The sequence below is a fragment of the Corticium candelabrum genome, chromosome 4 (genome assembly GCF_963422355.1).
Source record: "Corticium candelabrum chromosome 4, ooCorCand1.1, whole genome shotgun sequence".
Lineage (NCBI taxonomy): Eukaryota > Metazoa > Porifera > Homoscleromorpha > Homosclerophorida > Plakinidae > Corticium > Corticium candelabrum.
The window spans coordinates 7,617,985-7,643,868 of NC_085088.1; the positions used below are offsets into that span (position 1 = coordinate 7,617,985).

The 25,884-nt window shown below is 43.0% G+C and overlaps 2 protein-coding genes and 1 long non-coding RNA gene across 3 annotated transcripts; all 3 read left to right on the forward strand.

Annotated features, from left to right (window-relative positions):
• Window positions 1-5,477: 5,477 nt before the first annotated feature.
• Window positions 5,478-8,769, forward strand: LOC134178925 (uncharacterized). The gene is made up of 2 exons (XM_062645839.1): window positions 5,478-7,308; window positions 7,366-8,769. The coding sequence occupies exons 1-2, from the start codon at window positions 5,512-5,514 to the stop codon at window positions 8,098-8,100; spliced, it is 2,532 nt and encodes an 843-aa protein (XP_062501823.1). The 5' UTR covers window positions 5,478-5,511; the 3' UTR covers window positions 8,101-8,769.
• A 697-nt stretch (window positions 8,770-9,466) lies between these two features.
• On the forward strand, window positions 9,467-14,769 carry LOC134178545 (uncharacterized). Its single transcript, XM_062645418.1, has 2 exons — window positions 9,467-9,550; window positions 14,062-14,769. The coding sequence occupies exons 1-2, from the start codon at window positions 9,467-9,469 to the stop codon at window positions 14,659-14,661; spliced, it is 684 nt and encodes a 227-aa protein (XP_062501402.1). The 3' UTR covers window positions 14,662-14,769.
• A 4,085-nt stretch (window positions 14,770-18,854) lies between these two features.
• LOC134179177 (uncharacterized) lies at window positions 18,855-19,427 on the forward strand. The gene is made up of 3 exons (XR_009969807.1): window positions 18,855-19,033; window positions 19,129-19,211; window positions 19,277-19,427. It is a non-coding gene; the product is annotated as an uncharacterized LOC134179177 (long non-coding RNA).
• Window positions 19,428-25,884: the final 6,457 nt, after the last annotated feature.

Sequence of the window (25,884 nt, forward strand, 5' to 3'; positions counted from 1 at the left end):
CCGCACGTCACCAACGTCAACACTATCATGCTCTTAGTTAATTAGGAAGCCATCCTTCCATCAAAGATATGCTAGCTGTGATATCCGATTGCATACATTCACTGTTTATATTTCGTTCCTGTACAGCTGCATGAGAAAAGATTCATTTTGCTGCATGGAAAGAGATTCATTCACAGAGGGAGCTCGATCCTGAGTTCGATCTACGTTATCTGAAGCTGTGAGGTCCAATGTAATTCGATCAGCAGTCTAGGTAGCTTGGGCTAGGGATGCACTAGGCGCCGCTCTAGTACTGTGCTAGGCTACGAGAACAATACGAATCGGGAAGCTCGAGTACGATTCACGAACATTAGAAACCTGGCAGAGCGTGCCGTCAGACACGGTGTTGACTTCCGCCCTAGAGTCTCTTGGAGAGGAAGTCCTCTTTCCCAGAGAGGTTGGCAAATACGTAAAGCTTGCGTAGGGACAGGATACCAACACTGAAAGGAAACAATTAAGTAGAGTACGAATGGAAGGTCAAGTCGGTTTCTAGACATTCCGTGTGACACATGAGAATAACCATTAGACTAATCGTATTAGTAGCCTGAGGCTTGGTGACATACAAGCTAAGTTGATCATTTACTAGCATAAACGGTAGGCGGTATGATCCCAGACCCTCTCCGTTATACGGGAACCGGGCACGACCGCGCGAGAGGGTCTGGTACGAGGCTACGTTCAGCTGTCGTGTTCGTCTCGGCTTGGCTGGTCAATGTAGCATCACTATCAACTACCATCACTTCGTAGTCGTCATCTATCTCATTTGTGATGTTAGAGCTCTCCATGTTTCTTTCCTGCATCCCATCCTTTTTCTAGAAATTTTCTTCTTTTTTTTTCTACGTGTTTTGCAGGTATTCTAGGTCACAGTAAAACACGTCTGTGTCAGCAACAGTAAATCCGGAGTCACTGTAAACAAGCTATTGATGTCATAGTCCCCTAATAGGTCACAGGTAATTGCTAGGTGTTTAAAAACAAACACAGGTGCTTCATTACGTATTTACAGTGAACGCGAACAGAGAGTAGTCGTCTCACCGGAAGTACCGACTCGACGGAAATACTGAAATGACCATGGAAGTAAACAACTTTGGAATGTATAGCGTGCGTTCACTAGTACAGTGCAGCCTCGCCTCAGACGTATACTATAGTGTGGATGGCAGTCCCGGATGCGCAGCTATGTGTTTAATTAATTAAACAAGTTTTGGAATGCTTGTGTTTACTATCTAGCTTGTAGTGACGTGCACGTGGGTGTTAATTAACTAATTTGTGCATGCTTGCAAGTGTACAATAGGTGCTTGCCAGTACATGTGCAGCAACTTTTTGGTGTTGCTATCCCTAAAGGCGTTGTTGCGATTGGAGTACGTACCTGTGCCTCGTTGTTGAGGCTAAAATCATGATCAATCGTTGGGTGTTCTAGAAACACACGCCTAGGTAAGTTTCCTGCTTTGCAGTGCGTTTGGAAGCACATTGCCGTACAACCAAGGTACCCGGTGTAGCAGGAAATCCGTCCCGGCAGGAAATCTGTCCCGGCCGAGACGGATTTCCTAGGAAATTGGTCTCGGAGCTAGGAAATCCGTCACGCCCTGCATGTTCTAGGAAATCGGTATCGGGCGGGACAGATTTCCTAGGAAATCGGTCTCGGAGCTAGGAAACGCAGCTCACTCTGAATGTTCTAGGAAAACCCAGAACGGCCGGTGTTTCGGTATTGAAAATGCCTCCATGCAGCAGGGAATTTACTAATGGGCCTAAATCATGATATATTTAACCACGTTTCTAGGGAACATAACACAGCATTCCAGGTTTCTCATTTGTACTGCAGCCTCCCACTACAGTAGAACCTCGCTAATTCGGACCTCACTGATCCGAATCCTCACTAATCCGAATTACCTTTGGCGTACCCAGATCCTATTGGACAGCCTGCGGTTATCTAGTTTTCACCAAATGCGCGTATCTAACTATTTTAAATCCTGACTGTCACATTATTTAGAAGTACACGTAGTTGTTGCAGGAGTGTTCTTTACCACAAACATGACATGTGTGTAGATATATGTAAATGCGCTAGTGGTCTGGATGTCCGAGGCAAAGTCTGGACCTCCAAGGTTACGCATTTTGGCATTTTTGATAATCCGAACAATTCACTAATCCGAACGGAGCTTGGCACGGAGCTGTACGCACTAGCGAGGTTCTACTGTATACAGCAAATCTGACTAGCCGAGACAGATATCCTAAGGAAATGTGTCTCGGCCAAGACTAATTTCCCAGCGTAGTGACAGATTTCCTAGCAAATCTGACTAGCCGAGACAGATATCCTAAGGAAATGTGTCTCGGCCGAGACAGATTTCCCCGAGACGGATTTCCTACTACACCGGAACTGGAAAGGGGTCAATTTCTCGTCGCCTACTTACTAGGGTTCAGCACTGTTAGTGCTCCCTTCCATTTCTTACTAGCAGATGAGATCATGTAGTTTACTAGAAGGGGACAGAGACTGAGGAGATAGAAAAGTAACAGTAGATCATTCCCTCATACAAGAGTACTCTAGGAGCCTGACATTCATGGCAAGCAGCCAAGCTTTCTCGGATTATCAATCCTCGCCCAGAGTGACAATCCAGAGAACGACGGGGCGAGGAGAAACTGCTATATACTACGCGAATCATCGGAGTCGGATTGCCTTTCGAATGGTCAAGGTGACGTACGTTGCAAGCAGACCCAAGCCTAAGAAGTTTCGCAGTTAAGAATCACTGTTACTTTTCGATCTCCTCAGTCTCTAGCTGTCTCCTTTAGTATTGAACACAAACATAATTGTACAGTACTATGGACAAGTGTGACGTCTCAGCTTCGATCACAGCGTGTCGAGTGACATACCTAGAAGATAAAATTTGGCGAACGTTTGCTAAGAAATTGACAGAAAAGCATATTGGTAGATTTTATCTTGGAGGTTAGACGTCGCTGTTGAATAATTGATGTAGGCGTCGACCCTAATGGCAGTCTAAAATAGTCTAGTCTCCACCCACTTGACACGTGGCCGTCATGGGGAGTTGACAGCTGCATTCCTGGCCATCACATTTTCGTGGCTTCGTGGTCTCCAACTATTGATGAAGAATTGCTGTGTAGGAGTGAATAACAGAACCCACATGATTCCTATGCTGTTGCCATTGTTATCGCATTATCAATGCCTGATAAATGTGGGTGGTGACGTCAAGATAACGTCGTACCCGTCTATCTCGGTGGCCAAAATTATTGGCGGATTTTATATTGGCGGTCGCTGGAAAATTCGCCAATCCGCCAAAACACCCCGCCAATATTTCGTCTTAGACGGTAATTTTTAGCATCACCCGATACGAGACAGGCGCAAGCTACGCTAGCCTCGTACTCAGGCCCTCTTGGGCGCCCGGAGAAGAGGGCCTGGTATGCACGTTGTCTTCGCATGCACGCATGAATTACCCCGAAACGGCGTAATGTTTGCACGCATTCGGAACCGACGTTGTTTAGAATCTCGAGCTGATCGTGTCGCGCGCAATGACAGCGAACAGCTAGAGTCTTACACGTTAGTCGTTCCCTTTCCGTTCCCAATTATCTGCTGGATTTGTACAGACCAGGCACCGCGCCCCCTCTTCTCCTCCCGCGCGCGTTAATTAAGAGGGGCTGTGCCTAGTGCATCTCCTGTCTGTTCCCCATAAGTGTGAACTTTGAAAATCGTCGTAATAATTATTTGCACGTCGAGGATATCGTTGTTATTAATTTCGAGATAAGGCAAAGCCGAGGTAATTATCGAGGTGCTAAGGTAATTATCGAGGCGTTAGCTGCCACTCTTCCGAGGCGTAATAACAATGATATTCGAGATTCGCCCATACGATAAGTGATTTTAATTAGACGGAGTCTAGAGTGCATTTACCGTCTAGTAGCTCATTCTAGAGTGGCATATCAAATCATTTACTTGTTACGGACACCAGCTGGTGTTGTGCTGTTGTGATCATTGCAACGGTAGGGTGTACTACTGTCTGTTCCCCATAAGCGTGAACTCGGAAGTGAGCAATGAAGTAGGGGTCGCACCAGGTGTGGTCATTAGAGCACTAAGAGCTGCTCCAGTTGGACCATGTTATACCAATTATCTTAAATGGTTCTAGTTGCTGATCCGTTGGTCTTACAAGATAATTGAATGATAGCCATTGCTCCACCCGTTTGTGTTTGATATGCACAAGTACTATCCTTCCGTTTCGTTTCTAGGAAAGGCTTAGATAATTGGATAAACAGAAATGCCAGACCTAGCGGTTTCTAACGATATCGAGATCATCGCGATAGTCCAAAAAACAGCAGAGATATTGATGATTTTCAAAGTTCACACTTATGGGGAACAGACAGTAGGGTATCAGCACATACCAGCGTACAAATGATGTGTACCCGCTGTATGGACCATTCAGGGTTGTCAAAAACCACGTGACATGATACAATACCTAGCTAGAGAGTCACTGCACATTGTGTCGTACCTTTCCTCTATGTATACTTGGTGTTTTGTATGTATGTCAAGCAACGTGCAACAACGTGTTGTGGTACACAAATAATTGTGTTTCGTTCATCACCGGGGGCCCCTCCGTTGAGATCCGGGTTACATCCGGGTCGGACTTCGCAGTTAGCATCCAGGGTATTGCTAACTTGGAGAGCACTATGAAATGTATGTAGTTCTGAGTTTGCTTATTGAGAAATACCTTTGTCTTGTAGGTCTGATTCCATTCGCATGGCAGAGATGTGCAGGACACTTGGTTATATCCTAGCCTACAGGCAGCTTCTACTCTAAACATGATGGCAGCAACATGACTACAGACTTCACCAAGCCTGAGAAAGGCATTAATTAATTAACTTGCATGTAGAATATTAGTATTTCGAGATCATCAATAATTCTTCTTACCCCGCCATGTATGTACAATGAGCAGCTTTGATTGTACCCGTTTTTTTACAAACAATAATCCAAGTCTCTTGATGTTTGTTTGGATCTTTTTGGCTTGGGTTCACTTTGGCTTTCATGACAGCAAGTTTGCTGACTCGTTTACAGTAGAATACTGTGCGTACGTACCCACTACGGTAGTAGTTGTAAGCTTCAAGTGATTTGTACGCTTTAAGCGCTTCTTTTGTAAATGTTCCTGGTGTGTCGATGAGATACGTGTAGATGTCACCAAATTCCAGTGTAGGCCACTGCGAAACATCGTCGATCCACTCATCTTCTGGTATGCTATAGGGGTCAGATAGAGTTTCCCCATCTATTCTTAGCTTATTTTGGTATCGCTTGCGGGATTCGAAGTCCAGAGATGCAAAATAGGTAGTAGACATCGCACACGTGTTGCTTCTGCCCGACGGCAGTGGTTTGTAGGCGTGTACGGTCACATGACAGAGGTACTCCGCCCCCCGGAGGCACGGGGTCTATAGGTAGGTGTCGCAGTGTGTGTTTCGAACTTACAGTGTGACAAGCTGTACATCTATGTTGCAGTCATGTTTCTCTCTGAACTACTTTTCACAGTTTTCTGTTGTACTTTCCTACGTACCTACATGTGCACATGCAGAGCTGCAGTCGGCACCACGAACGTACAGGACGTCAGCGTCATGTCCTTCTACGAAGTAGAAGAGCTTTCGTGTGTGAATATCGGTTGGTCAAACTGGACTCATCGACTTCAGAACGTCTTTAGCGCTAACAAGCTCGTTCTCAACTACAAAGACGTTGCCGTCGGAAAGTTCAATATCACCGCGATTGCTTACGAGGCCGTGTCTGGTAATGCGTCTCATGCAGTGTTAGTTGAAGGCTCGAAGGAAGCTTTGCAGAATGTCGGCGTCGCGCTTCTCTCAACTGAGGTTCCTGTCATTGCGGTGCCACCTAGTCATTCCTGGTTCAGCGAGGGACACAAAGTACCAAATGTACTTGTTCCTCGTTTTGGACAGAGTTTGAAGGGTTTTGCTGCTGTTGACATGGTGAAACCGCCATCGGCTGCGTCTACAGAGTTAGTTACTATTTATAGAGGAGCCCGTTCCAGTCCAGAACTAGACATGGTCATTGAAGCTCACAAGAGTGCTCCGGGACTTCACTTGCATCAGTTTGTTCTAACGAAGGAAATTACTGAGTTGGCGGCTACTTTATCTGGAGTTGAGGACAGTGGTGAAGTCATCTTTGATAGTTCCATAATTGACTGCCCTTTAGATGTGTTTGGGGGACTTGTGAATTTGCTTACGTATCTGCCAACAAATACGGTGATCCATACTTATCATGTTGTTATATTTCTTCAAGAATTTTATGAAGTCGCGGAATGGCCTTTTCTGTCTGATCTCTCATTGATGACGTCTTATATATTTGCTTTTCGTCAGCGGGTTCCTGTAAGGCCCAGCAGGGAAGAGTCACACTGGTCTGAATATGATATCAATGCTGCTGTGAAATATGACACATTGGAAGCACTTGCTAATGCCAGTGCTTGCATTAACTTGACAAATTTAACATATGTAAATATTAAGGCAAATAATGAATCATTTCCATTTACTGTTTTTAATGAAGGCCTGCAGGTGGTGAAACGTCTTGAAGAAATGTGTATAAAGGGGATGGCTGGTAGTCTGGGATTTACTACTGGGCATAGGCTTTCTCCTGATTGCCTGGATGAATCTCTTGTTGTTTTTGATATAATGAAGCTGACATTGTCTGACCATTCAAAAGAGAGATATCCGCATTGCTTGTCAAATTGGGATGTTGTTGGAAATTGGTCTAAATCTGAAGGTCTTCAAATGAATGAGCAACTGTGGACATTGTCATTATCACGTGACACCACTGTTCACTCGTTACGTGTTCTTGTTGCTGACTTTCAACCATTTGCATATCAACAAGACACTAGAAATGGATGGAGAGGGATAGATTTTGATCTTTTCAACCGTACTTTTGAGACTATTCAGACTGTACTGGTTAATCAAATAGATTTTATTAAATGGAATGGGTCGAGAGACTCCATTAGTCATAATTTTATGACAGGCAACTATCAATACGATATTGCTATTGGTGGTATCCCAGTCAGACCCGGAAGAGAGCAAATATATAGCCGAGCTTATTTTACTAGCAGTTTGGGGATAATGCAGCGTTCGACTAACAGCAATGGCAACTATAGATGGAGATTCCTTTCCCCATTCACATGGACTGTCTGGTTGACTGTGTTGGGCATGATATTGCTGAGTGGATTTGTTTGCAGATGGCTTAATTTGTCTGGTGATTATTCTCAAAGTATCTGGTTGGCATTCTCCACAGTCTTTTTCTTACAGGTTTGTTGTAATTTTTGTTGTGTGTTTCTGAAGTGTCATAACAGTTGTCTAATGTAGGAGAATCGCATTGCTGTCATGGCTAACCCTTGGGGTCGCATTTTCATCGTTGCATATAGCTTGTTTGTTCTAGTCCTCACATCAACGTACACAGCAAATCTTGTCTCTTTTTTGTCACCTATGCCACCATCTGCTGCTGTCAGTTTAAGAGAGCTTGTTCGAGTACCAGTTGTAGCTCTCAGTTCATCACCTCACCTAGAACTGCTGCGGGATTCGGCTGCATTAAAGAACATCCAGACAGCTAATAGCATACCTGAGGCTATAGAGAGTCTTCGTAATGGCACGGTTGATGCATTCTTGAGTGAACATTCACTATTACTGCACATTCTCAGTGTGGCTGATGCCGAGTGTGATTTAGCTGTGGTGAGAAGTGGTTTCTTCAAGCAGCAGTTTGCTTTTGCACTAAGCCAGAACTTTTCTTTATCACATGGATCAGATCTTGATAGTGCCATCCAAGATGCTGTCACTAGTGGTTTTGTTTTGGAGTCATATCGACGTCATTTACTGTCTCATGAAGTCAGTAGCTATAAATGCCCAACCGAAAACTCATTTGTTGAGTCATTTGACAATCCCAACCAAGATTCTAATGAAGAGACACCTCTTGACTATGACAACATGGCAGGGATTTTCATTATCACTGTCACAACAGCAGCGCTGGTACTAAGTGCAAGGATTATTTTGTTGTTGTGGAAGCATCGGAAGCAAATCAAAGTAGCTTTTGTAGTATCTGCATAATTTCTCTTATTTTTAGAATTTGTCTCATTTTACTACTTCTACTAGCCACCAAACAGGTGCTTATGACATGAGGAATTGAGTACAGTGTAGATGATATGTAGAATTTAGTTATTTATATGTATAGATGAACGAGAGCTGTCTGTCTGCTTGTCCTATCTTTCCAACATTTTGCATATTATGCAAGAAAAGCAGTATGATATAAAAACACACGTACATGCAGACAAATGACATAACTAACACAAAATCACTCAACCTACGTAAAATATTACCATACCATATCCAATCCGTCTCCAAGATAACTAGTTCTATAAACTATTAGCAATGCTAGTCCTCTCACAACTTCATTTCTTGACTGTGTAGCCCGTTTAAGGACTTTAGCCTGTAGAGTTTTCATCTTAACAGATGCCTCAACGAATCCACGAATTCTTTCTATTATCTAAGGAGTCTCTTTGTCTCATACCAAGCCCACGACGAATACCTTTTCGATACGTTGTGACGATCTCTACTAGACTTCTTTCAAATTTCCACAAATGATTGACTTCCCTATGCAAGAACTGGAAATAGTTGACTTTCCAAGATCTTCATCCACACACTCTACTTGAACAACTTCCACCAAGTAGTCTCATGACACCGTTCACAGCAGCATAAAATTTTCTTTTTCTTGCCTCCAATGTGCTCTGTACAGTATACAGTACCGTACAGTATACTAGCCTCGTCCCCAGACTCACGTGAGCCTGGCAGTGTCCGGTTCCCGTATGACACTTTCAGCCTCCCGGGCCTCTGAAAGAGTCATACGGGAACCGGACACTGCTAGGCTCACGTGAGTCTGAGGTATTTATTCATGACAACACTAAATGTGTTATTTCCTCCTTGTTTGGTGCCATTGAGAAAGACTTCTAATTCTCTCGAGTGTTTCCATCGTCTCTGTAATCACAACACTCTTTTTGGTGTTGTCTAACAGATGATGCTCATTTGCATACTCAGCACATATATTATAGCATTATATATATATATATATATATATATATATATATATATATATAGCAAGGAATACCGTTCAAAAGCAGGTGTTAAATCCCACCAGAGACACAGAGGACACTAGAGAGAGTCATCACTGTTATCAGTGGACATGCCATCATATGTATATATATATATATATATATATATATATACTCTACATCCAAAATACAAGCTACTGTACTGTCCGCGTACAAGACAAAAAGAAGAAACTAAAAAGAGCACTATATAGCAGAGAAGAGTTATAGAATGGTACAGCAGATAAACAAAGAGGCCTGAAGAGCGCTGAAATAGGGTTGAAGTTCGGCATGCTCCAGAATCCAGTCTGAGTTCATCTGCTATAAACGGCATGAGGATGAAGAAGTCTAGACCAGAGAACAAACAGCAAGTGAATGAAGAAGAGGAAGAAGGCCTGAAGAGCGCGGGAAGAAGGGTAATTGTGCGACAAATATATATATATATATATATATATATATATATATATATATATATATATATAGTTTAACGTCGTCTGAGTAAGTCAAGCACCCCAGGTCTACAGACCTGCTGTTTCACCTCCGACACCAGAAAAGCTAATCTGTGTCAAAAGATTATCTCTATCTATAGCTACAGATTGAACAGAGATGGAGACAAAACGCTCCCTTGTGTGTAATCCACTGTGTCGATCGAGCTCTAGTCACCAAGTGTGACTCTCTAGTATAGTATACGGCTGCATCTATAGGCAATTCAATTGCAGCGATTCAAAGTACGTGCGGCAGAAGCTATCATAATTCAGACCTCCGAGCCAGATCCTAGTGGGCTGAACGTTAGATCTACGGAAGTTGTACGTACGGTAGTCTAGATGTTACCAATCGATCCTTCAAATCTACGTATACGTTACGTGTTCTGGAGTCTTGGCAATTGCACTAGCAGGCGCGGATCCAGGATTTTTGAAAAGACGGGGTTGCATATTTTGATAGACCACGCCTACTTCAGTCAACGCATTTGTACGTGTTAGAGGTGCCAATGGCCCAGGCTTCTTACAGCTTAGCTAAAGTAAATGGCAATTAACAACTATGGCAACATATCTCTAGCAATGTGTGATGTTATAGACTCCCTAAATCATCAAAACTGTCTAACAGAATCTAACTGCATCATGCATAGACTACTGCTAAATAAATGTTAATTAAACTACGGTGCAACTATGTCTTTTTCAAACAAAGACTGTATCAACAATTATCAACAATCTCCGTGGATGATTTTGTACAAACTTTGTCTGCTGGTACCTGGTCTTTGTAATGCATGGCGATAACTGATAGGTGTGCAAGACGCTCCTCTGCTATAGTAGACCTTGCTTAAGTCTTCAAACTCCTCAGTAGAAAAAATGACCTCTCTGCTTCTGCACTTGTGATAGGCAGAATACATGCTATCAATAGCAGACGATGAACATTCGGGTACAACCGAGAGTCACAGGCTCCCAAGGCCAAGAGAAGGTTAATTAATTGTTGGGTATGGCCTTCTTGCACTCTTGCTCTCTTTTCCTTGCTTCTTGCATTTCCTGGTATTTGCTTTGCCATACTGACTTCCACCTTTTCACTTCACGTATCTTCCATTGGGTCAACGTCGGAACGAACCAGAAGGGTAAGCACTAGACACAACAATGCTCGCGGACATTATCTTGCTCACCATTAGATCGTTCACGCATCTGAAGAAGCAGGAAGTCTAGGAGGGGTATCGCAACGGATCGTTTGTAGTGCTCAATCGGACTCCGACTACTAGTAGGTGTATTGCTCCGGTTTCGCTGTAAGTTCATTTTTCTTGGAACAGATTCAACGGATCCAATCCCGTCTGCGAGTCGCAGAATGTCTTGATACCAGACGTCAAAGAGGTTGTATATATCCTGCCTTGTTGCCTTCATTCTTTCAGTTACGTACTGAGTGAACCATTCCCTACGCAACAAAGATATCCTGGTCACGAGTCTGGAGTTTCGCTGCCAGATGTCTCACTTCGTCAGGAATCTGCTTATAGTTATTTCTTTAAATACTGGAAATGAGCACAATGCGGCTTCAAGACCTTGTGCTTTAACTTCAAGGCCAACGAAAGGGGGGTTGCAACCCCCACAACCCCTACCCTAGATCCGCTACTGACTAGTAGATGAACGGTATGTACAACGATGAACGGTCGTATTTATCGCTTCTGTCTACAAGCAGAGAGGGCATGCAGAGGTTATTGGAGATCTACGAGAGTTTTGCAACAGACCACTGCCAGAAATTTAATATTCAGAAAAGTAAATCAATTAGTTTTAGGAAGAGGCGATCCATTTACTGTAAAGAGACAGCTTTCTCCTTCAATGGAGAGAGTCTGCCTGAAGTACATGATGTCATTCATTTAGGTAATAAATTGTCGGCAGTTCCGAAAGAAACAACTGGTGCGGTGGAAAAGCGGTGTCGGAAATTCTACTCTTCATTATACTCAATTGTAGGGGCTGTCAAAGGTGTGGGTCGTATGTGACGTCATCTTCCACTGGTTGCTCTTAGACAACTCCAATGTACGTCGGGGACAACGCTGTTCCTCTCATTCTATGACAAGACCAGGTGACGTTTTCCATCCCGACTTTTCTCTAGGCAAGGCTGCGTATTTCGACATTTCCGTGAGGGATTCGTTCACTCCCTCTCACCTTATTAATGCTGCCATAAAGCTGGTGCTGCTGCTGACGCTGGGGAAGTGGACAAAGATGAACGCCATCATGCTAACGTTTCAAGTTATGGCTGTTTGTTCTACCCTCTTGTGGTGGAATCATACGGAGTATGGGCTGCACATAGTCTGGAGGTGTTGAGATCAATTGTAAAGAAGTCTCTTCTATCATCTGGCTGTCTCTGGGCCAAGCTTCCAGGCAATTTCATGAACAGTTATCTGTTCGTTTGTGGCAGTATAACGCAAGACTGATTAGTGACTATCTACCTAATTATTATGACTTAGACTTTTTGTGCTTCCGTCCTTAGAGCGGATATGTGTTATTTGTGTTATCTGTATTATATACAAATATATGGGTGTCACTCAATATATATATATATATATATATATATATATATATATATATATATATATATATATATATATATAAACAGGTGGCATTTTGAAGGCTTTAGCCTATAAGGACAACTAATCGAAACCGGTGTAGGACTTGTCTCAGTCTGTGCATGTGCACACTTCCAGGGATCTACTGAAGACGATGACATCATCCAGGTAGATGAGACACGTTGGCCACTGTAAGGGTGGAATCCATCAATTTCTGGTACGTTTCAGGGCCATTACATAAGCCAAAAGGCATGACCTTGAGCTCAACTAGGCCTTGCGTTGTCGTAAAGGTTGTCGATCGGCAAGATCAACCTCTATTTGCCAGTAGCCGTTGGTAAGATATAAGGTCGAAAACAATTAATTGTGACCCTGCTAGAGCATCCAGGTTGTCCTGCACTTGGGGAATAGGGTACACATCCTTCTTGTGCCTGCATTTCAGGCACGGAGTTTCGCGCCAGGCGGCAAAGATCAGAAGAAACACGTTCTATCCGGGGGCTAGCGAGACTTGTCTATCCATCTCTACCGCTACCGACTCGTGATCAACTTACTATAGATTAGTTCGTCGACGGTTTGCTAAACAATAATATGCGACGGAGTGTCATGTTATCTTACCCGCGAAGCTTTGAACGACGTTGTTCGAGCAGCGATAGAGTTTGAATCGTAAGTTTAGACAAGACCGGTGACGACATCGGCAAGGAGACTAGCGCCATTATTTCCGCCAAAGCGGCACCAGACTAGCGTAGTTTGATGTTTAAAATAAACAAATCAACTACAGCTTGCTCAGGTAACGCAGTCTGATGGGACTGCTGGATAGCTAGAGCATTGTGACGTAACAATGGCATGTGAACAAACAATGGTTAGTGAAAGTGAGCATTGCTCTCTTAGTTATAAGAAAACAAAGCTGCCCTATGAGAGTGAGTTCAAGTAACGGAACTTCCTTCAAATTGAGTCTATCAGGAGCATTCAGTTTCCTTCTTGAACGATGAACAGGGGTGCATTTTTGCCTCTTCTGCTCTTCTGGAATAGAGGTGTCAGAAGAGAACGGAAGAGGTCGATCATGCGCAGTCTGATCAGAAGAGCCAAGCCAAAGAGATGACCAGAATAGGACCTAGAAGAGCTGAGCATGAGTATTAATAGTTTACACGTCCAGACGTAGTCTAGTTGTGAAATTAATTAGCAAAATAAGGTTTTCACTAAAGATATTGGATCTCTACTTGAAGAGGCGACTTCTACAACCGTTGTCTCCGTTTCTGGTGCCTCAAAGGGGGTCCTTGGAGAACACCCACTAGCAGCAGCTGTAGTTTTGGGACTTGATAGTGCTGGAAGACCACTTGGTTTCCAAAGCAATGGAAGTGAAGGACGCTCGTACTGCTTCATCGATACGCGCGTTTCTAATGCGCATGTCTCACAAGTCACGAGACCTCTTCTCTTCTGCCTCTTCGGCCGTTCGGCCAGAAGAGCCAGAAGAGATCTCGTGACTCTTCTAACACTTTAGAAGAAGGGGGGAGAAGCAAAAGAAACGACCAGAAGAGGTTGCGTGACTCTTCTGGCCTCTTCCAGAAGAGTAGAAGAGGCAAAAGAGATGCACCCCAGCATTATGTCGTTCTACAATGCACCCCCAAAAGGGGACCCGACTGAAAAAGCTGGAAGACGACGCCACCCTGCCCATGTTCTTACCCATGCCGAGTTACGCCTGTACCCCAAATTTTAGTCTCGTGGGTGATCCTGTCTGGCCGGCTATCCAACTTATACATACATACATACATATATATATATATATATATATATATATATATATATATATATATATATATATATATATACACACATGTATATACAAACACCGTCAATTTTATATAGTAGTAGTAGTAGTAGTAAATATGCCAGAAAGGCGGCTTTCCCACGCTAAGGCACAACGAGATCCGGAACATCACAGCTGATCTTCTAAGGGAGGTTTCTACAGATGTTACAATCGAACCTGTACTTCGTCCCTTGGATGGAGAACAGTTTGCGCATCGCACTGCCATCACAGATGATAACGCTAGGGTCGACATTTCTGCTAGAGGAGTGTGGAGGCATGGAGAACGGGCATTTTTTGATGTGAGGGTTTTCTACCCAAACGCTGCTTCCAACCGCAAACACTCTTCACTCAAATCCGCCTATGTGAGTCACGAGAATGAGAAGAAACGCGCTTACGGTGAGAGAATTCGGGAAGTTGAGCATGGGTCTTTCACTCCATTAGTGTTTACGTCATACGGAAGCACAGGCCCAGAGGCAACAACCTTCTATAAGCGAGTGGCAAGTCTGCATGCAGCCAAGTCAGGAGAGCAGTACAGTAGAATTATGCAATTAATTCGCTGTAGATTGAGTTTTGCCCTACTTCGCTCGAGTATACTGTGTATCCGTGGAACAAGATCCTCTACGTATAGACCTATCAAAGTGGACCTGCTGGGACTCATTGAAAGTGAGGCCCACCTAGATGAGTAGGTGGTGACTATAGCTTGTGATAATAGTTAAGCATACAGTGTAATGACATAAAGTAGTAACTGACTTTTAATTGTTTGTTTTGCTGCGTGCGTATATCTGTCACTTATAGTGTTGTATGTTATTTAGTTTGTTGAAAAGTAGTAGTAGTAGTAGTAGTAGTAGTAGTAGTAGTAGTAATAACATACAACACTATAAGTGACAGATATACGCACGCAGCAAAACAAACAATTAAAAGTCAGTTACTACTTTACGTCATTACACTGTATGCTTAACTATTATCACAAGCTATAGTCACCACCTACTCATCTAGGTGGGCCTCACTTTCAATGAGTCCCAGCAGGTCCACTTTGATAGGTCTATACGTAGAGGATCTTGTTCCACGGATACACAGTATACTCGAGCGAAGAAGTCAAGAAAGACCATAAATAGATCCATGTGCTGTTCACGACACTTTTCTTGAAGCTGCCTGGCTGAAAAGATCATGTCGGACGTACAACGACCAGAACGAAAATTACATTGGCTTTCAGGAAGGATACTCTCTGAAAAGTTTGAGACAAGACGATCAAGAAGAACTCTGGCCATAATTTTGCCAGCAACAGACAACAAAGAGATCCCACGGTGATTGTTGCAGTCAGATTGACTATCTTTTTCTTGTATAGATGGATTATGTTGGCATCTTTAAAGTTCTGGGGTACGTCTTCGAGTTCTCAGCATAGACGAATGAAATCACCTAGTTTGAACAACAGCAGTTCTCCTCCATGTTGAAAAATTTCAGCAAGTAGGCCATCAGCACCAGGAGATCTTTTCCTTGACATTTTCCTGATAGCTTTATTTATCTCATTGTTAGATGGTGGTTCACAAGCTACAACTAGATCAGGCTGTTCATCAATGCTGTCAATAGCTTCTTTGTGAAATAAATGTTGGATGATTCAAGATGCTTGCAAAATGCTGAGCCCAACGAGTCAAAATTTCTCGTCGTCCATAGAGAAGCCTGGAGTTGTCAACAGATTGTAGAGGTGCGATTGTCTTTACACTTGGCCCAAACACCTCTTTTAGGCCTTGATAGAAGCCACTAGAGTTATGCTGGTCAGCAGCTAACTGAAGCTGTTCTGCCTTCTGTAACCACCATTTGTTCTTCATCACAGAGAGCCTAGCTCTTGTTGCTTTTCTTGCATGATGGTAGGCATCAGCAGTGGTTTGATTGCGTTTATCTGATAACCAGACATGATGCAAGCGATGCATATCATCAAGGAGATGGCTGATGACAGTGTCATTTTGATCAAACCAATCCTGGTGTTTCCTATTAGGCTTGCCAAGTAGTTCATAAGAACCGTTGTGAACAACTGAGTGTAAACTTGACCATAATGCATCCAGGTTGCTGGCTGAATCATAAGATGGAATATACAATTCTTGCAGCTTTGTGGTGAGTTGGTTTTTCAGCCGAAGACTGGTAGAGGGATCATTTAGCTGGCTGACATTCAATTTTCTAAATCTCTGGCAAGATTGGTGAGAAACAGTTTTCTTGACAGAAAGTGAAAGCTTACTACGCACCAATCTATGGTCAGAAAAGACTGAGGCAGAAGCTCCCCGCATGACTCTAGTGTGACGAACATCACTGATATCTCTCTGACGAATAATAATGAAGTCTATCTGGTGCCAATGCTTTGATCTAGGATGCATCCAGGTGGTCTTGTACTTGGTTTTCTGTTGAAACAGTGTGTTGGTGATTACAAGCTGGTACGTAGAACAAAGTGACAACAAAAGTGACCCATTGCTGTTCTCTCTTCCAATGCCGTGTTTACCAAGCACATTTTTCCATGTGCAATGATTGCTACCAACTCGAGCATTGAAATCACCTAGGACGAGCAGTTTGTCCTTCTTTGGCACAGCACCAATAATGTTACTCAAATCATCATAGAATTTCTCTTTGATTTCTTCGGAGGCATTCATCGTTGGAGCATATGAACTGACCAAGGTTAGAAATTGACCACCAGAAAGAGGTAGGCGAAGTGTCATTAGACGATCATTTATTCCCCTTGGTAGGTTCTCGAGACTACCCACCAAGGAGGATTTGACAGCAAAACCTACACCCGATTGTCGTGTCGCATTTGAAAGACGTCCTTTCCAAAAGAATGTGTAACCTGTACCGACTTCCTCAAGTTTCCTTCATCCAACAGATGGGTTTCACTTAAAGCAACAATATCAATGTCATAGCGACGAAATTCCTTTGCCAGAATGGCTGTTTTACGTTCCATTTGCTGTTGCGTGTCCAGAAGCTAGCGAACGTTCCAACAGGCAACAGCGAGGTTATGCTTCACTTTATTTCGACCGCAATATTGGATGCCCAACCAACCGCGGTAAGCTGATAGGGACAAAGAGGGTGAGCTTTGTTTAGGCCACCTTTTCTAGGCCCTTCCTCGAGTGAGGTGGGCAGTGCTATCACTAAATAGTGCTGCCCAGCCATGCCAGCAGGACCGAGTGTGAACTTCACCCCCGCTTAATTCACAAACGACCATCTTACTGGTACCGCTCACGTGCAGAATCATGGCTAGCGACTCCCAGCGCCATCCTACACCTGCCGCCATCACCATTCCTCCATCGCCGTGAGACTTTGAAAGAAACAGAAAAATTCCAAGAAAAAACAAAAGCGACACAAAAGAGAAACCTGCACGTGGAATAGATTAAAGTGAATAAGGGATGTGCATGCCCAGATCCACTCTCTCGTCTTGAAATGCCTTCTATCCACTGGGGCTAGTAATAGCAACAAGTAGAAAAGCAGAACAAGATGCAGTGACTTGCCAGAAGCACGTTTCGGTCTGTGCAACTGCCAGAAAAATATGCCACATTACCCTGCTGGAGTGCCTGATCCTTGCTGTAACTGTGAGTGCCAGCCACACCAGACTTCCAAAGTTTACCGTCACATTTTGCAGAACTTACAAAACAAAGACAGTAGCATATTGGCTTAATGCTCCTATAGCTGTAGATTGTCACACCACTGAGTTGCATTTGGCACTGAGGTTTTTTTAATTGGCGGCCAGTACTCGCCATGTCATAATGTCGTTATAAGGCTTTGTGAGCTTTTTATTGAGACAAAGGCGCCACCCCAGACTCACTCACGCTCTGCTAACGTTACCGCTGTTGGTCCGCGACTGCTTATTCGTCAGGGAGTACCCTGCTTATATCGCAGCTAACCTTTATATCTAAAGGCTATTTCACTATCCGCCACCAGTGGACGCGCCCAGTAGCAGACAGCTCTGCCTTGGGATATATATATATACAAACACCATCAATTTTATATAGTAGTGTGTGTGTGTGTGTGTGTGTGTGTGTGTGTGTGTGTGTGTGTGTGTGTGTGTGTGTGTGTGTGTGCACAAATCTCAAATTTCTCCTCCCCACGACCACGTTTCATGATAGGACCTACCTTAAAATTGTTTTCGTGTCCGACTACAGATGAGTCTTAGAACGATTCGTTTAAGTGAGCAAACGGCGACGAAAAAGCTTCATGAACTTCCGTCTCCCATCTTTTTGTATTGTAGCTAGGGATTGTGTGTACTTGACAACCAAGAAACACCTTCAGGAGTTGAATGCCACCTACATTCAACTATTCACACCTCCCATACTACAATCAATCCTATACTACGTAGCTCCACTGTGCTGCATCTAGCACTGTTGATAGTCAATGTTTGCCGATATCAATTTCTATGTCAGTAAATACCATACCACTGTGCATTTCAATTGTCTTGATCACGATCGCACTACCTATACCAGGCCTATATACGTAATCTAAACTACTAGGAAGTTTGCATGTTTACTTCCATGACAGGTAACTAGGGTTTCAACAAATACGTATTGTTTAGCTAGGACTCGGCGTTTCAGTAGACGGCCTGAAAACTCCGTTGAACGTGTTACTTACGAACGCGAGGCGCCTACGGATACCGTACAACTAGTACGAAACCCTAATGCGTTAAGGGTAGCGTGCATGTACGCGGCCAGCCCCTCCCCCTTTTTAACTTCCGGCCAACGAAAGTAAAAAAAGGGGCTGATTGCGCGATCCTTACACTAGTTGTAGTCTAAAGTCTTAACATGTATGGTATGACATTGCACTGTTGCTGTAAGCTGCCGGAAAAATGTAGGTGGAGACGGTCTGACTGAAGCTGTCAACTTCCCGGATAAAGGAGCCATCTAAGCAAGCATGCGCATTCTCGTACGTGGATAATGGCAACGTGCGCTGAGTCTTCTCGAGACTTTATTCGGTCGGTGTTTGGGCCACGTGTTTCTGTCATTTCCTCGCCCGATGCAGAGGACCTCTGCCAGAAGAACAATCTAACATTTGTTGAGATGCTGAAGCCGTTCTGCAGACCTACGCAAGAAGGTACGTGCTCCATCAGTGGCGTGTACTCTTGCGTGTACGCAACTACTAGTAGACACAACAGATCTTATGTATCAACATCCTGCTTGTGTACGCAGTCATCCATACTGAACATGTAATCTAGTGGTTACGTTACGGCCAACCACCCTGTAGGGGGTTTCACGTCTAGAGAAAGCTGACAGTAGGCAAAGCAACATCTTGGACATTAATTCGAACTCTATAATTGAAGCGCAATTTGCTGTTAAGGTGTGATGAATGTCATTCTCTTTTACGCAGTAAACCTTGCATAACTGTCTGTCTCCAGAATCAGTTTGTGGAGTTGTGTGTGGCAATGAGCTAGGAGTGTTTGGCTATCAAATTTCGACATTCGAAATTTGATAACCAAAGTGTCATATTATATGCCAATTTAATGTTGTACTTAATATACAATAATAATGAGTGCTCAGTCTATTCCCACCCATGCAAACGAATACATACATTACTTGTTTGCGAGTATAGTAAGTGAGCAATGTTTCCATGGCGATGTTAGCAGTTGTAACCTTTCATTACATTAGCTAACTATTAGCTAAACAGCATTAACTGTCACAAAAACAGTTAGTACAACAACTCAGACGCTATATAAGTTAAAAACGCTGCTTAAAATATTGTCGCCATAGCAATAATCACAGATTGACGTCACATAACGGGAAATGTCAATTTCTTACACCCGTCAAGGAAGGCAACAATTATTCAAAATGATCAATTTGTAACAACTGTCCCCTGGGTGTAGGGGTGGTGCAACGTAGTCACCTAAGTGAGCATAGTTTCCATAGAAACATCTCAAGTGATGATGTCACATGACGGAAACTATTTTATGTTTACCTTCAAAACTAGCAAAGAACGATTTGAATTTGTCAATTTCTAAACGATTCCCCAGTGGTAGGGGTGGTGGCGAACGGACATATGTATGCACCTATGGACAGCAGAGCGGAATATAAGGAAATTTCTTTGTCCGAACAAACAGGTTTGCCAAAGCCACGCCCATTTAAACCACGCCCATTCTAACAAATTTTGACAACACAGACAACACTTTATTTCTATTATTTGACATATATACAAAGCATGACAATAACTAGAACAACTTTGAGACAACATATCTGCAAAGCAATCTTTTTATTGCATTACAATAAAGTGAAAAAATTATGGAACCTCAAAAGACAAACTTGAAAGTGCACTATAATTATGTGAGACAAAGCAGAACATTAACAGGGAAACCTAGCACGACAATGTGCAAAATTGTATTAAGTCAGACCTTCTGGAAAACTATTTGTAGACGCGGTCTTGAGGATTATGCCACACGTCCTAGTCATCTAAGCTAAAGCTGCTAGTGCTATCGTCTTGGGTCAACTCCAGTTTTCCTTGCTCTGTATTGCTTTCTGAAACCTTGATTAGGACAGCAGTTGGTCTTGCATCGTTCCCACCACAGCTGAATAGCGACATCAGCGTGAAAGTCTTGAATTGATGGTCCTTCATGGTATACTTCCATAGGTCAGACAAGGTGGTGTTGCTCATGCTGGTGTGCCGGTCTGTCTTGATCAGTTTCAGCGATGAAAACATCCTTTCAACATGTGTGGTAGTTAAAGGGGAAGTCCAACAAAAATGAACTTAACTTGTATGAGTAGACTTACGAAGACAAATCGATCGGTATAAGTTATTCCATTATCTTCGCTTTTGTATACAAGAACGAGCGATGTTTCTGTGATGTGCAACGCCCACGCGCCTGCTCCGCGCTTCCTGGTCGATTAAGCTCCGCCCACTGCAAACGAATCAATGCGTTTACGGATGACTGCTACGGATATATCGAGAATGGTGAATGTGAATGCGAAGATATTATGAAGATCTGCCTTCTTGCCGTCAGTGGTTCCTCTCTAAAGTAAAATGGTATCGGTAGAGCTGTTTTCCCGCCAGACTTTGAAGCAGAATTCCTCAATACCACGGCTTACCTAGAGAACGCGCTTGTGCTTGAATATTTGTCTATCCTTGTTCTTTTAATATCCGAAGAGAAACGTTCAGCACGCCGCCTGGCGTGTGCTACAGAGGACGTTCCTATTTTCACATCTGGTCTGCTCACTTTCTTTTGCCGCTGATTGGTACAAGGTTACAATCCTGGATGTAAAAATAAGATCATCTTTCTGTAGCTCACGCCAGACGGCGCGCTGTAGGTTTCTCTTTGGATATTAAAAGAACAAGGATAGAAAAATACTCAAGCACAAGCGCCTTCTCTAGGTAAGCCGTGATATTGAGGAATTCTGCTTCAAAGTCTGGCGGGGAAACAGCTCTACCGACGCCATTTTACGTTAGAGAGGAACCACTGACGGCAAGAAGGCAGATCTTTATAGTATCTTTGCATTCACATTTGTCATTCTCGATATATCCGTAGCAGTCATCCGTAAACGCATTGATTCGTTTGCAGTGGGCGGAGCTTAATCGACCAGGAAGCGTGGAGCAGGCGTGTGGGCGTTGCACATCACAGAAACATTGCTCGTTCTCGTTTACAAAAGCGAAGATAACGGAGTAACTTATACCGATCGATTTGTCTTCGTAAGATCTACTCATACAAGTTAAGTTCATTTTTGTTGGACTTCCCCTTTAAGGGGAGACTAATACTATGTCTGGACAGGTGTGAACTATGTACCACACAGACTCATAGCACACCTTGCTGATGTGCAGATATTTTCTAGCATAATGGACTACCTCCTCAACATGAAGAGCAAGAATATTAACCCCTTTGCTTTCTAATGGTTTGGCAAAACGAACAGCAAGAGTTTCTACAGCTTCTCTAACCTCTGCATTATCATCAACGTTTTTGTCTTCACTATCTTGCTCAGAAGTTTGAACATTAGGTTGTCTTTGCCATGTTTGGGTGTCAAGAAAGGCAATTATATGACAAAGAAGTTTTGGTGTCACACCAACCTAGTTGCTCCTTTATTTTATTATCAAGGCATACTAAATCGGTATTCACCTTTTCTGCAGTTATGTAGTGTGCTGACAGAATAGTCTGCCAAAAGGCTCTTTGAAAGAAACCGTTTAGAATCTTTCCTGAAGGACTGGAATTTGAAAGAAACAGCAGTCACTGCTATTTGACAATGACAAAAAAAGAAAACATTCACAAATCAGGATGTTTGATTACCGTCTTGGGGACGATGTTTCTACCAATTCATGTCCTCATATTTGGTGCTGTGCTACACGCATTCTAGTTGAAAATTTGTATTTTACGGCAACTGGTGTCTCAGTAACCCGTCTCACCACTTCACACAAAAGCTTATATACTGTCTATGACCCCATGAGTGTGAACTTTGAAAATCTGTAATATCTGCACTGTTTTTTGGACCTTCCTGATGATCTGGAATGGTTAGAAACCACAAGGTCTGGCATCTGTTTATTAAATAATTTAAGTCCTCCCTACAAAGAAAACCAAAAGATAACACTTTTTGCATATCAAGGACATATTAGCCAAGTACAAATGGTTATTATCCAATTATCTTGTGAGATCAAGAGATTATCAACTGGAACCACTTAAGATAATTGGTGTAACATGCTCTAATAAGCACACCTGGTGTGACCTCTACCTCATTACTCACTTCCCAGTTCAGGCTTAGGGGATAGTAGATATATCCCAAGAAAACATACTCTCTGATAGTGCACATAGTCTGACTTATGAGTGTCCGAATCATGCCATTTGGATGTGACCATTCCAGTAGCCAATGTCTGGACAACACAATATATGGCCGGACATGGACTTGTTTTGACCGGACAATGTCTGGTATCCGGGCGTTATATTCCTCTCTGGGACAGACACTCTGTACCCCTTTGATGCATTAGAGAAAACTTGCTCGCTCGCAAATTAGTGTATAGCTTTCTCTGCTATACGTCAGGCAATACTAGGTAACTTTTGTAACAACAGCTAATAGAACAGCTTGAGCATACTGAGCATACTAGTTTTAGGCATATCTGAAGGCTGTGTGGTGAGAAGTATGTGCTCACTAGCTGATTATGGCTACTGCCTTTCATTCATTCTTTAATGTCAAAACCATTCTCATAACAAAATCTAGCTACAATACAAAGTTCTGGGCTGTGATAGCCCTGTTCAGTCATTCAGTCATTCATGTATTTCAAAGAACACTACCATCACAAGAACACGTTGCTCATTGCCTCAGTTGCAATGTTCAGCGTAACGTGCCCCGTGTTAAAAAAGGTTTAATCAGAGCAATCAAAGTCAAAAAAATTATACAGTGGGAACACAGAATCTTCTCTGTCCAATCTTTTTCTTTCCTATCATGCCTATGCTGAGGATCTTGTTGTTAGTGATCTCAGCATTTTTCTTCTGTAAACAAATGGCTAGCTGGGTTGACCATGAACACCGAGGACAGGTGGTGCTAATGATGACACCTCTTTGAGTGTCTCTTCTGCTTTCTCACCTAGAACAGTAGTGATTCTCTCAGGCTCTTCCACTATGTTACACGTGGTTATACAGATCTACTCACCTGTGTTAAAGCTGGTTGACTAGACTAGTACATGTCGAGGTGACTGCTGAATTTAAGTGGTTACAACTACAGTTGAACCTCACTAATCCGAATTACCTTTGGCAGGCACCTTGCATACCCAGATCCTATTGGGCGGGTTGTGGTTATCTAGTTTTCAGCAAACGTGCGCATCTGACTATTTTCAGTCTTCATTGAGCGCTTTCACACACAGGGTTAACTTGGGTTAAATCGGGTTAACTTTGGGTTAGACTCCAATTACCCCGGTTGTGTGAACGCGAGTTTAGTAAACTCAAGTTAACCTGGGTTAAGACTGAGGTTAGGTGAGGGTTAAGCTAACCCTGGCTTTGAGTAGGGTTAGACTGGGTTAAAGTGGGTTAAGCAAAGACACGCCCTAATATATGCAAAAACACGCCCTAGAGTAGATCGCGCCAACGTACAAATGGCATCTCCTTCTCGTGTTTGGCTATCGGCGTTACTACTTTCCTATTCCCAAGCAGAAACTTCAAGCAATCGATGTATTCGCTCTACTCTAGATCTTCTGCATCTAATTACCGGTGTTCTAAGTGAACGCAAGTTAGGTGGAGTGGGGTTATCATAACTCTACCCGAGTTATCCTAACCTGAGTTAACCCTGTGTGTGAAAACACTCACTGTCACATTAGAAGGGCATGTAGTTGTTGCAACAGTGTCCTTTACCAGTGGCCTGGGTGTCCGAGGCAAGGTCTGGACCTCCAAAGCTACACATTTTGGCATTTTAGTAATCCAAACAACTTGATGGATTAGCTGGTTTGACTGTACTTGTGGTCTTCTCTAGATGTTGTTTGCTTTGTTTCTGTGCTGCTGTATGTCTGGATGTACTCTAAATAATGACTGATAAGAGCTGCTTTGTGAATATATGTTGACATGTGGACTTCACTTGGTTACGCTGTCAGTGGTTAAGTTATCCTGCCATTTTCGGTGAGTAACGACCACAACTCTGTGCGATGTAGAAAGCTAGCGTGTGTTAAAGGAAGCCCACAGGTGAATTTGGCTTTAGCTAGCAAGGCAGTCAAAACGTAATGGTAACTAAAGTCAGATGTCTCCAACTGGTAATAAACCTTACTCTAACCCTATTAGGATTCTGACAGCGACTAATGTTCACACTTCCTACCTGCAAAGCAGTAACCTACGGTACACGTACAAGATAGTAGACGACTTTCACGTATTCTGCTTGACCTGATATCGAGCGAAATCGTACGAGTTACGAAATGTGGCAACGCTAATTCATCAAGTAGGTGGTCAAATGAATCCGTCGAATGCTGCCTCTACTTCCCCACTACGGGTGATTGCGCCAGGCAAACACGCATTAGCGTTGCTTCCACCACGGGAAACAAGAAAGTTTATTATAATAAAAAGAGTCACGAACACTCAGAGGGTATCCGGATGTTGCACTCACAGTGGTTCAAGGCAGACTGAAGTAGGTACGTGGTTCAAATACGGGGCTTAGAAGGTGCTTATTGGCTGAATAGTAAGACCGCCCAGGTTTCGCTGCACTAGCTTTCTACCTCCTCTGAGAACTGCTGGTAGTATGACAGCACCCAGTCAATCTAGAAAGTCAATTATGGCCCCTCTCAATTCTGCTTATCTACCGATTACACAACAACAAATTTAAAATACCGTAAATAAACACTACTTGGTAACAGGCCATAGAGTGTTCAACTTTTTTTCTACACACAACACACTGCAGCAGAAACATCATCTAGGTTTTCCACAACGTTAACATCTTTGTTACATTCCTGTTGATAATAGAGTAGATAGCAGCAGAGGTAGTGTATTTCTTCAAGAGAACAACACTCCCCTCAGAGGTCATCCATAGTTGTCAACATTTACTCAAGCGTACAAAGCGTACTCTTTTTTTCACACCCCTCTCCCTCCTCTAAGCGTACATAAAGAATGTTGGTCATGTGAAGCTATTTATTTATAGTGTATCATGGTACAATAGTGTATCATGGTACAATAATTAAATAATTGGAAGTCCTTTTTAAAGATTGATATGCACCAGTGTACGACAAATCGCTTCATCTCTAAGTTGTCCCCGTGCAACCATACGTTAACTTTTTGGTTACCTGGTCATTACTCCGGTTGCCCATAAACTAAATCCATGACCGCTATTGCTATGGGCTATAGTTGATTTATGAAAATGTGTTTACACAGACAGGCAAAAATACAGCTAAGAAAGAAACAGACCAGACAGACAATGCACGTAAATGTTTACATTTTATCACATGTTGTATTAGCACTGATGTACTTAATAGCTTTGATGTATAAAAATGCATTGACAGACAGACAGACA

Coding starts and splice junctions, on each gene's coding strand:
- LOC134178925 (XM_062645839.1), top strand. CDS start 5,512: ATGTTTCTCTCTGAACTACTTTTCACAGTTTTCTGTTGTACTTTCCTA. Junction 7,309..7,365: donor CCACAGTCTTTTTCTTACAG/GTTTGTTGTAAT, acceptor TGTCTAATGTAG/GAGAATCGCATTGCTGTCAT.
- LOC134178545 (XM_062645418.1), top strand. CDS start 9,467: ATGAGGATGAAGAAGTCTAGACCAGAGAACAAACAGCAAGTGAATGAA. Junction 9,551..14,061: donor TGAAGAGCGCGGGAAGAAGG/GTAATTGTGCGA, acceptor TAAATATGCCAG/AAAGGCGGCTTTCCCACGCT.